This window comes from Pongo abelii, chromosome 20, assembly GCF_028885655.2.
Source record: "Pongo abelii isolate AG06213 chromosome 20, NHGRI_mPonAbe1-v2.0_pri, whole genome shotgun sequence".
Lineage (NCBI taxonomy): Eukaryota > Metazoa > Chordata > Mammalia > Primates > Hominidae > Pongo > Pongo abelii.
Window position 1 is genome coordinate 3,833,121 of NC_072005.2, and position 11,288 is coordinate 3,844,408.

The 11,288-nt window shown below is 55.4% G+C and overlaps 1 protein-coding gene across 4 annotated transcripts; it reads left to right on the forward strand.

The window, feature by feature from the left end:
• Positions 1 to 389: 389 nt before the first annotated feature.
• NMRK2 (nicotinamide riboside kinase 2) lies at positions 390 to 10,424 on the forward strand. 4 transcript variants are annotated; one of them, XM_054539355.2, is made up of 7 exons: positions 390 to 638; positions 4,816 to 4,906; positions 5,478 to 5,541; positions 6,208 to 6,364; positions 7,771 to 7,842; positions 8,548 to 8,654; positions 9,549 to 10,420. In XM_054539355.2, the coding sequence occupies exons 1-7, from the start codon at positions 613 to 615 to the stop codon at positions 9,743 to 9,745; spliced, it is 714 nt and encodes a 237-aa protein (XP_054395330.2). In that variant the 5' UTR covers positions 390 to 612; the 3' UTR covers positions 9,746 to 10,420. The 4 variants fall into 4 exon arrangements, with proteins under 4 accessions (XP_054395330.2, XP_054395331.1, XP_024093145.3 ...); XM_024237377.3 differs by having other exon boundaries at positions 393 to 638; positions 5,493 to 5,541; positions 9,549 to 10,417; XM_054539356.2 differs by lacking the exon at positions 8,548 to 8,654 and having other exon boundaries at positions 9,549 to 10,424.
• The last annotated feature ends 864 nt before the right edge of the window (positions 10,425 to 11,288 follow it).

Consider the following 11,288-nt stretch of genomic DNA (forward strand, 5'->3'; position numbering starts at 1 on the left):
CAAGGCTATCTTGTGATTCACTGCTAAGGATCTTAAGCCCACCTAGGCTTTGACCTCGTTGGAAAAGGAAGCTCCGCGCAGGGCCCCGGCCTCTAGGGCTGCTGTGCGGGCGGGGGTGGGTGAGTTCGCTTCCTTGACGCCACGAGAACCAGTCTTAATGTCAGGGTCAGGCCACAGGACACAGAGAGTGGGATATTTTTAGGGAGAGAAAAGTGTGGGGCTGCTGATCTGAACTCTCTGGCCAGGAGGAGGGAAGGGGGTGGGGGTGGAGTGGAGGGAGGAGGGGGTAAGAAGGGGAGGAGAGGGGAGGAGGGAGTGGAGAGACGGCGGGGAGGTGGGAGGAGGGAAGAGGCAGCCCCCTGCCCGGCCAGCTCGTGACTAATTTAGGCAAAAGGCAGCCTAGAGCTATTTCCATTCGGCGGCGGGAACAGGTGCCGGCGCCTCCGCCCCACCCCCACGGGCCGCCTCCCCCGGGGCGGCCTCCAGGCTGCCGAGATCTATAAAGGCGCCAGGTTTTCTCAATGAAACCGGGACGCGCTTCGGAGCGCACTGCGTGGTCGCGCCCTAACCGGGCTGCCTTGGAAGTCGTCCCCGCCGCCCCTCCGCGCCGGCATGAAGCTCATCGTGGGCATCGGAGGGTGAGCGCCAGGGGACCTGGTGGGCGGCCCTGCGGGGCAAAGCCCCCTGTGCGCGCAGAGGGGGAGGCCCGGGAATGAATGGAGGAGGGATGCCCGGCGCCTGAGGTCGCCGACACGCCACCCGAGGTCTGAGTGCAGGGATGATTTTCTGCCCTGGGGGTCTCGGTGTCCCCAGTGGGGAGGAGGGCTGGACACTGAGCCCAGTATTTCATTTTTTAAATGGAAATGATTCCCGCCACCTTCCAATTATACTCAGCATAAAAAAAAAATAGACCAGACACGGTGGCTCAGGCCTGGAATCCTGGCACTTTGGGAGGCCGAGGAGGGTGGATCACCTGAGGTCAGGAATTTGAGACCAGCCTGGCCAACATGGTGAAACCCCGTCTCTACTAAAAATACAAAAATTAGCCGGGCACGGTGGTGCATGCCTGTAATCCCAGCTACTGGGTAGGCTGAGGTGGGAGAATCGCTTGAATTCGGGAGATGGAGGTTGCAGTGAGCCAAGATAATGCCACTTCACTCCAGCCTGGGCGACAGAGTGAGACTGCGTCTCAAAAAAAAAATCGGTAGAGATAGAAAATTAACTAAAGCTCCAGTGAACCCTCTTCCTGCCTCGTGGCTGTCCTGGCTAAATCGGGGACTGACACATGGGCAGGTGGGGCGGGGTCCCCAAAATGTCACTCCACATGACTGTGCCTTTGGAGCCTCTCTCAGGTGACCTCAGGCTAGAGGAGATTCAAACTCTCTGTAACCAGCAGGGCTGGCTTTGTGGTGCTCACACCCCTGCCTCAGAAGGGACAGACTAGCAGGTCTGGCTTTGTGGGGCTCACACCCCCACCTCAGAAGGGACGGGAGCTTGGTCTAATGCTAGCCGGCCTCCCTCTTTAATTTCGTATTTTTTGTTTTTTGGGGTTTTTTTTTTTTGTGGGGGGCGGTGTTGTTGCCATTGTTGTTTGAGATGGAGTCTTGCTCTGTCGCCTGGGCTGGAGTGCAGTGGCATGATCTTGGCTCACTGCAACCTCCACCTCCCGGGTTCAAGCAATTCTCCTGCCTCAGCCTCCCAAGTAGCTGGGATTACAGGCGTGCACCACATGCCTGTCTAAACTTTAGTGTTTTTAGTAGAGATGGGGGTTTCACCATGTTGGTCAGGCTGGTCTCGAACTCCCGACCTCAAGTGATCCAACCGTCTCGGCCTCCCAAAGTGCTGGGATTACAGGCGTGAGCCACCATGCCCGGCCCCTAATATTTTTCGAATAAGAAGCTTCGAATTTTCATTTTGCACTCAGTGCTGCAAATGTCACAGCCTACCCAGGGCACAAAATAACTTGGATTCATGCCAGGCACTTTCTTTTTATTAATTTTTATTTAAAAAATTATTAATACCTGGGGGCTTACATTTTAAAAATTGGGTTTTAAATTTTATAATACAGATGGGAGTCTCATATGTTGCCCAGGCTGGTGTGAAACTCCCAGGATCAAGTAATCCTCCTGCCTCAGCCTCTCGAAGTGCTGGAATTACAGATGGGAGCCACCACACCTGACCAACATTAGGCATTTTTCTAACCTGCCTCTTCTGGATATGATATAGGGGTCGTCTTTTTCCATCAGTCTTTTTTTTTTTTTTTTTTTTTTTTTTTGAGACAAAATCTCGTTCTGTCACCAAGGCTGGAGTGGAGTGGCACAATCTCAGCTCACTGGAACCTCTGACTCCTGAGTTCAAGCAATTATTTTGCCTCAGCCTCCCCAGTAGCTTGGATTACAGGAACCCAGCACCACACCCGGCTAATTTTTGTATTTTTATTAGAGACAGGGTTTCACCAGGTTGGCCAGTCTGATAACAAACTCTTGACCTCAGGTGATCTGCTTGCCTCTGCCTCCCACAGTGCTGAGATTACAGGCATGACCCACCGCGACCAGATAAAATTGTTTATATTATCTATTTATTTATTTAAAGGCAGGTTTTCCCTCTCACCCAGACTGGGCTGCAGTGGGGTGATCACAGCTCACTGCAGCCTCGAACTCCCAGGCTCAGGCGATCCTCCCATCTCAGCCTCCCAAGTAGCTAGGACTACAGGCATGCACCACCACACCTGGCTAGTTTTTAATTTTTTGTTAAGATGGGGTCTTACTATGTTGCCCAGGCTAGTCCTGAGCTCAAGCAATCCACCCACCTCGGCCTCCCAAAGTGCTGGGATTACAGGCATGAGCCACCGTGCGTGGCCGGTGCTGTTTTATTTTTTTTTTAAGTCCTGCTGAGACTAAATCAGTTTCCTTATCTGTAAAGATAGGTGGGCCAGGCTCACACCTGTAATCCCAGCACTTTGGAAGGCCAAGGCAGGCGGATCACCTGAGGTTAGGAGTTCGAGACCAGCCTGGCCGACATGGCAAAACCCTGTCTCTACTAAAAACACAAAAATTAGCTGGGTGTGGTGGTGCATGCCTGCAATCCCGGCTACTTGGGAGGCTGAGGCAGGAGAATCTCTTGAACCCAGGAGGCGGAAGTTGCAGTGAGCCGAGATCTCATCATTGCACTCCAGCCTGGGCGAGAAGAGCGAAACTCTTTCTCAAAAAAAAAAAAAAAAAGATAGGTGAATGGTCCCACCTCCTGAATTTTAGTAAGGATGACATAAGCCCACACATCAGACGAGGACATAGAATATTCTGGGTGCACGCTATATCTGTGTACGTTATTAGCTTTTGTGTGTTTGTGCTTTCTGCCTCTTTTCTTTGCCCAGAAAGCCTCCGTGAATGCAAATGTCCTGTCTTCACTACAGTTTTACAGTTTTGTGTTTTATATTCAAGTCTAATCCTAGGACTGGGTGCGGTGGCTCACACCTATAATCCCAGCACTTTGGGAGGCCGAGGTGGGAGGATCGCCTGAGCCCAGGAGTTCGAGGCTGCAGTGAGCTATGATGGTGCCACTGCCCTCCAGCCTGGGCAACAGAGTGAAACTCTGTCTCTTTAAAAAAAAAAAAAAAAAAAAAAGGGCCGGGCGCAGTGGCTTACGCCTATAATCCCAGCACTTTGGGAGGCCAAGACAGGCGGATCACAAGGTCGGGAGATCGAGACCATCCTGGCTAACACGGTGAAACCTCGTCTCTACTGAAAATACAAAAAAGGCCGGGCACGGTGGCTCAAGCCTGTAATCCCAGCACTTTGGGAGGCCAAAGCAATGGATCACGAGGTCAGGAGATCAAGACCATCCTGGCTAACAGGGTGAAACCCCGTCTCTACTAAAAATACAAAAAAATTAGCCGGACGTGGTGGCGGGCCCCTGTAGTCCCAGCTACTTGGGAGGCTGAGGCAGGAGAATGGCGTGAACCCAGGAGGTGGAGCTTGCAGTGAGCCGAGATCGCGCCACTGCACTCCAGCCTGGGTGACAGAGCGAGACTCTCTCTCAAAAAAAAAAAAAAAAAAAGCCGGGCGCAGTGGCTTACGCCTGTAATACTAGCACTTTGGGAGGCTGAGGATGGTGGCTCTCCTGAGGTCAGGAGTTGGAGACCAGCCTGGCCGACACAGTGAAACCCCATCTTGCTGGGTGCAGTGACTCACACCTGTAATCCCAGCACTTTGGGAGGCCAAGGCAGGCGGATCACCTGAGGTTAGGAGTTCGAGACCAGCCTGGCCGACATGGCAAAACCCCGTCTCTACTAAAAACACAAAAATTAGCTGGGTGTGGTGGCGCACGCCTGTAATCCCAGCTACTTGGGAGGCTGAGGCAAAAGAATTGCTTGAACCTGGGAGGCAGAGATTGCAGTGAGCCAAGATCACGCCATTGTACTCCAGCCTGGGCAACAGAGTGAAACTCTGTCTCAGAAAAAAAAAAAAAAAAAAGAAAGAAAGAAACCCTGTCTCTACTAAAAATACAAAAAATAACCAGGCGTGGTGGCGTGCGCCTGTAGTCCCAGCTACTCAGGAGGCTGAGGCAGGAAAATTGCTTGAACCCGGGAGGCGGAGCTTGCAGTGAGCTGAGGTCGCGCCACTGCACTCCAGCCTGGGTGACAGAGCCAGACTCCGTCTCAAAAAAAAGAAAAAAATCCTGGGAGCTCATTCGCAGGAAGACCCTGAGGCATGGACAGGCCCCGGGGAGCCCAGGCTGCACCTCAGGCCCCCTTCTGAGCACTCTGACCTTCTGTGGGGGAGCCCAGGAAGTCTCATGCACACACACTCTCCCCAGCATGACCAACGGCGGCAAGACCACGCTGACCAACAGCCTGCTCAGAGCCCTGCCCAACTGCTGCGTGATCCATCAGGATGACTTCTTCAAGGTGCCTGCCCGCCCTCGCCCGGGGAGGTGGAGCCGGGAGGGGATGCAGGGCGGGCAGCCAGGCCCGGCCAGCCCCGCCCTCCACTGCCCAGTGCCCGTGTGGGCTGGACACCGGCTCCGCTCCCTGCCTGACCCTTCCCGGGGTCTCTGGGATAAACTGGGCCAGGAGAGCGAGGGACGGGTGTCGTGTTCCCATTTCCTGAGCACCTATTTTGTACCCAGCCCATTCTCACTGGACATCCCTACAGTGGGGACCCCGATTAGACGGATGGGAAAACCACCATTCCTCAACAGGGCACCATTCCTCAACAGAAAGCCGCCCAGCTTTCTGGGTGAATACCCTTTATTCCTCTCCACTTCCCCTTTCCCATCTGCAAAATGGACTCTGAGCCCAGCTCGCTGCATGGGTGGTGGTGAGGGCTAATGAGATGATTGATGGTCTGGGGAGAATCTGAGGGTCAGGCAGAGCCCCTACCCCTCAGGGACCTCAGCAGCTCCAGCAAGGGACCCCCTAAGACTCCATCACCCAGGGCGGGGGTGAGGCAGGACCGGGCACTGAGCCCGAGGTTCAGGCTCCTCTGTTTCAGCCCCAAGACCAAATAGCAGTTGGGGAAGACGGCTTCAAACAGTGGGACGGTAAGGACAAGCATCACTTCCAAGCCCCAGTGTGCCCAGGGTCCGCCCTCCTGCAATGCCTGCTCCCCATCCACTATCCCCCAGGGTCCGCCCTCCTGCAATGCCTGCTCCCCATCCAGTATCCCCCAGGATCCGCCCCTCCTGCAATGCCCACTCCCCGTCTACCATCCCCCAGGGTCCGCCCTCCTGCACTGCCTGCTCCCTGTCCACTATCCCCCAGGGTCCGCCCTCCTGCACTGCCTGCTCCCCGTCCACTGTCCCCCCAGGGTCCGCCCTCCTGCAATGCCTGCTCCCCGTCCACTGTCCCCCAGGGTCCGCCCTCCTGCACTGCCTGCTCCCCGTCCACTGTCCCCCAGGGTCCGCCCTCCTGCAATGCCTGCTCCCCGTCCACTATCCCCCAGGGTCCGCCCTCCTGCAATGCCTGCTCCCCGTCCACTATCCCCCAGGGTCCGCCCTCCTGCAATGCCTGCTCCCCATCCACTATCCCCCAGGGTCCGCCCTCCTGCAATGCCTGCTCCCCGTCCACTGTCCCCCCAGGGTCCGCCCTCCTGCAATGCCTGCTCCCCATCCACTATCCCCCGGGGTCTGCCCTCCTGCAATGCCTGCTCCCCATCCACTATCCCCCAAGGGTCTGCCCTCCTTCAATGCCTGCTCCCCTTTCCCCAGTGCTGGAGTCCCTGGATATGGAGGCCATGCTGGACACCGTGCAGGCCTGGCTGAGCAGCCCACAGAAGTTTGCCCGTGCCCACGGGGTCAGCGTGCAGCCAGAAGCCTCGGACACCCACATCCTCCTCCTGGAAGGCTTCCTGCTGTATAGCTACAAGTGAGTGTCTGCAGGCTCTGGCCCCAGGCATGGCCCTCCCTGGGCAGGTATAGCCATCTCGTTTGTTTTTTTTTGTTTGTTTGTTTGTTTTGAGACAGAGTTTTGCTCTTGTTGCCCAGGCTGGAGTGCAGTGGTGAGATCCTGACTCACTGCAACCTCTGCCTCCCAGTCCAAGCAATTTTTCTGCCTCAGGCTTCCCAAGTAGCTGGGATTACAGGCCTGCACCACCACACCCGGCTAATTTTTGTATTTTTAGTAGAGACGGGGTTTCACCCTATCGGACCAGGCTGTTCTCAAACTCCTGACCTCAAGCCATCCGCCCGCCTTGGCCTCCCAAAGTGCTGGGATGACAGGCGTGAGCCACCACGTCTGGCTCACATCTCTATTTTAACAGGCAGGAGACTCGCCACCACGTCTGGCTCACATCTATTTTAACAGGCAGGAGACTCGCCACCGCGTCTGGCTCACATCTCTATTTTAACAGGCAGGAGACTCGCCACCACGTGTGGCTCATATCTCTATTTTAACAGGCAGGAGACTCGCCACCACGTGTGGCTCACATCTATTTTAACAGGCAGGAGACTCGCCACCACGTGTGGCTCACATCTCTATTTTAACAGGCAGGAGACTCGCCACCACGTGTGGCTCACATCTATTTTAACAGGCAGGAGACTCAGGAGCAGCGCCACCATGGGAAGTCACGAGTTGGGGGAAGAGCTGGGATCAACCCAAGTCTGGAGCCAGGCGCGGTGGCTCACGCCTGTAATCCCAGCACGTTGGGAGGCCAAGGTGGATCGATCACCTGAGGTCAGGAGTTCTAGATCAGCTTGGCCAACATGGCGAAACCCCGTCTCAACTAAAAATACAAAGAATTAGCCGGGTGTGGTGGCGTGTGCCTGTAATCCCAGCTACTCAGGCGGCTGAGGCAAGAGAATTGCTTGAACCCGGGGAGTGGAGTTTGCAGTGAGCTGAGATTGCGCCACTGTACTCCAGCCTGGGCGACAGAGAGACACTCCATCTCAAAAAAAAATTAAAACTAAAAAACTCAAGTCTGGGACAAACAGCCACCCTTCTTAGGGAAACTGAGTCTTTCTTCTGGAACCTCAGACTTCTCGGGCAGACCAGTAACCTAGGCTGTGCCCTCTGGCTTCACTGTGTGGCCCTGAGCAAGACATTCTGTATTTCTATGCCCGTCCAAGTTGGAGAAGAAGCAGGATTCCATTTTGTGGGGGCTGCTGCAGGGATGTTGGCCAATTCAGCTTCCTTCCCTGACCCCTAAACTCACTGACCCAGACCACCCCATGCCCTCGCCACCCTCTGAGAGCCAAGGCTGGGGGGTTGGATATTTTCACCGCGGTTGGAGGAAAGCTCACAGGTGCTGACCATGTCTCCCCCACCCCGCCCAGGCCCCTGGTGGACTTGTACAGCCGCCGGTACTTCCTGACTGTCCCGTATGAAGAGTGCAAGTGGAGGAGAAGGTGCGCTTGGTGTCTGGGGTGCGGTGGGCTCCCGAGGGCCCTGTCTTGAATTACCAAGTGGAACCAGCAGTAACCTAGAAAATGCCACTGGGGGCCAAGCGCAGTGGCTCTGGGCTGTAATCTCAGCACTTCCGGAGGCCGAAGCAGGCGGATCACCTGAGGTCAGGAGTTCGAAACCAGCCTGGCCAACATGGTGAAACCCCGTCTCTACTAAAAATACAAAAATTAGCCAGGCGTAGTGGCGCACACCTGTAATTCCAGCTACTTGAGAGGCTGAGGCAAGAGAATGGCTTGAACCTGGGAGGTGGAGGTTGCAGTGAGCCAAGATCAGGCTACTGTACTCCAGCCTGGGCAACAGAGCGAGATTCCATCTCAAAAAAAAAAAAGAGAGAGAATACCACTGGACACGAGCCACATCCCAACGCCACAGGCACTGGCCACTTAGCTGGCTGGAGCTCTGTGCCAGGCGCCCGGAGCCCGAGACCTGGATAGCACGGCCCACCCCAACCCTGTCCAGGGCATCTCCCGGACCCACAGGGTGAACATGCTGGAGGTTGGAGCCTCCAGCCCAGGGCTTCTGACTGAGGGTCCCCTTGCTCAGAGGTTCTGTCCCTGACTATGACCGCTTTCAGGCCCCCCACCGGGGGTATATTCTTGGCATCACCCTTCTGCGCTCTAAGCCATCCTTGCCTTCTCCCTCTGCAGTACCCGCAACTACACAGTCCCTGATCCCCCCGGCCTCTTCGACGGCCACGTGTGGCCCATGTACCAGAAGTATAGGCAGGAGATGGAGGCCAACGGTGTGGAAGTGGGTAAGCCCCTGAGCATGACCAGGCCTTGCCCCGGGGGGAACCCTGGGCCCAGCCCCTCTCCATCATTTTTTTTTTTTTTTCAAGACAGAGTCTCACTCTGTCACCCAGGCTGGAGTGCAATGGCACGATCTTGGCTTACTGCAACCTCCGCCTCCCAGGTTCAAGCCATTCTCCTGCCTCAGCCTCCCAAGTAGCTGGGATTACAGGCGTGAGCCACCACACCTGGCCCCTAATTTGTGTATTATTAATAGAGACAGGGTTTCACCATGTTGGCCAGGCTGGTCTCGAACTCCTGACCTCAGGTGATCTGCCCTCCTTGGTCTCCCAATGTGCTAGGATTACAGGCATGAGCCACCGCAGCTGACCACCATTCTAAACACCCTTCAGTACTCCCCACTCAGGACCTTTGGAAACCTGGACGTTCCTCCGCGAGCCTCGCCCCCAGTCCCTCTTGCTATTTTTGTTGTTGTTTAGACGGAGTCTTGTTCTGTCGCTCAGGCTGGAGTGCAGTGGCGCGATCTTGGCTCACGGCAATCTCCGCCTCCCGGGTTCAAGCCATTCCCCTGCCTCAGCCTCCTGAGTAGCTGGGATTACAGGCATGCATCACCACACCCATCTAATTTTTGTATTTTTAGTAGAAATGGGGTTTCACCATGTTGGCCAGGCTGGTCTCGAACTCCTGACCTCATGATCCGCCTGCCTCAGCCTCCCAAAGTGCTAGGATTACAGGCGTGAGCCCCCGCACCCGGCCCCCTCTTGCTGTTGGTCCAGGAAACTGACTCCAGCAGCCCGACTCTGCAGATCTGCTTGCTCCTGACCCAGCCGTCCACTCCTCCCGCTGTGCTCTGGCCCCCTTCCTCCCGGCCGCCCTGACTGCGGCCTTTCTGATTTCAGTCTACCTGGACGGCATGAAGTCCCGAGAGGAGCTCTTCCGTGAAGTCCTGGAGGACGTTCAGAACTCGCTGCTGAACCACTCCCAGGAATCAGCCCCCTCCCTGGCTTGCCCAGCCAGGCCACAGGCACCCGGATCCGGATGCGGATGCGGCCACAGAACGGCCAGGCCTGCGGCGTCCCAGCCGGACATCGTGTGAGCGTTTCCCTGTTGGGTGGCGAGTCTGTATGTAGGAGAGTGGAGGCCCCACTCCCAGTTGGGCGTCCCGGAGCTCAGGGACTGAGCCCCAAGACGCCTCTGTAACCTCGCTGCAGCTTAAATAGTAAACTGGGTCCTGTTTTTTTAACGGTTGGTGTCTACCGTGTTCTGTTTAAGATCCGTCAGGCCAGGTGCGGTGGCTCACACCTGTAATCCCAGCAGTTTAGGAGGCCGAGGAGGGTGGATCGCCTGAGGTCAGGAGTTCGAGACCAGCCAGGCCAAGATGGCGAAATCCTGTCTCTACTAAAAATACAAAAATTAGCCAGGCATGGTGGCGCATGCCTGTAATCCTAGCTACTTGGGAGGCCGAGGCAGGAGAATCGCTTGAACCCAGGAGGTGGAGGTTGCAGTGAGCCGAGATCGCGCCACTGCACTCCAGCCTGGGTGACAGAGCAAGATCCGTCTCAAAAAAAAAACAAAAATTAAAAATTAGCTGGGCATGGTGGTACACCTGTGTAGCCTCAGCTGCACAGGAGGCTGAGACAGGAGGATTGCTTCAGCCCACGAGGTTGAGGCTGCAGTGAGCTATGATCAGGCCACTGAACTCCAGCCTGGGTGACAAAGCGATAACTGTCTCAAAAAAATTTTTTTTCCCAATGTCTATAAATAAAGTTTTATTGGCACCCGGCCCCTGCCATTTGCATGTGTCAGCCCTGTGGCTGCTTTAGTACTACAATAGCATGTTGAGTCACCCTGACAGGAGGTCTGCCTGCAAAGCCAAAAATATTTACTATTTGCCCCTCTGTGCAAAATGTGCGCTGAACGGTGTGGTGTATGCCAGGTCGAGTCCAGGGCCACAGGGAGGGTCTGAGGTCTGTGTGCTGGAGGGGAAGCAGGAGTGGATATGGAATGGGAGGATGACGTGGAAGAGGTGGCTTGCCAAGGCTTGTCCTTCACCATAAGCACAGAGTGTGGTAAGGATGATCTGCCGGTCACTGTGCCCAAAATAGTCCAGGACAGGACAGAGACATGAGAGAGGTGGTTCCAGGACAGCAGAAGCCCTGCCTGGCAGCCCAGATACCTTGGGCATTATTGTTTAAAAAAAAAAAGGAAAGGTTCATGCCTGTAATCCCAGCACTTTGGGAGGTTGAGGGGGGAGGATCACTTGAGCCCTAGAGTTCCAGTCCAGCCTGGGCAACATAGTGAGACCCCCGTCTCTACAAAAAAATGATAAAATATTAGCAAGGCGTGGTAGCCCATGCCTGTAATCCCAGCACTTTGGGAGGCCCAGGCAGGTGGATTGCTTGAGCCCAGGAGTTTGAAACCAGCCTGGGCAACAGAGTGAGACCCCGTTTCTGTTTTTATTTTTATGTATTTATTTTTACTTATTTATTTTTGAGACAGAGTCTCGCTGTGTCACCCAGGCTGGAGTGCAGTGGCGTGATCTCGGCTCACAGCAATCTCCACCTCCCAGGTTCAAGCAATTCACCTGCCTCAGCCTCCCAAGTAGCTGGGATCACAGGCATGCACCACCACGCCCAGCT

Coding starts and splice junctions, on each gene's coding strand:
- NMRK2 (XM_054539355.2), top strand. CDS start 613: ATGAAGCTCATCGTGGGCATCGGAGG. Junction 7,843..8,547: donor GAGTGCAAGTGGAGGAGAAG/GTGCGCTTGGTG, acceptor CTCCCTCTGCAG/TACCCGCAACTACACAGTCC. Junction 8,655..9,548: donor GGCCAACGGTGTGGAAGTGG/GTAAGCCCCTGA, acceptor TTCTGATTTCAG/TCTACCTGGACGGCATGAAG.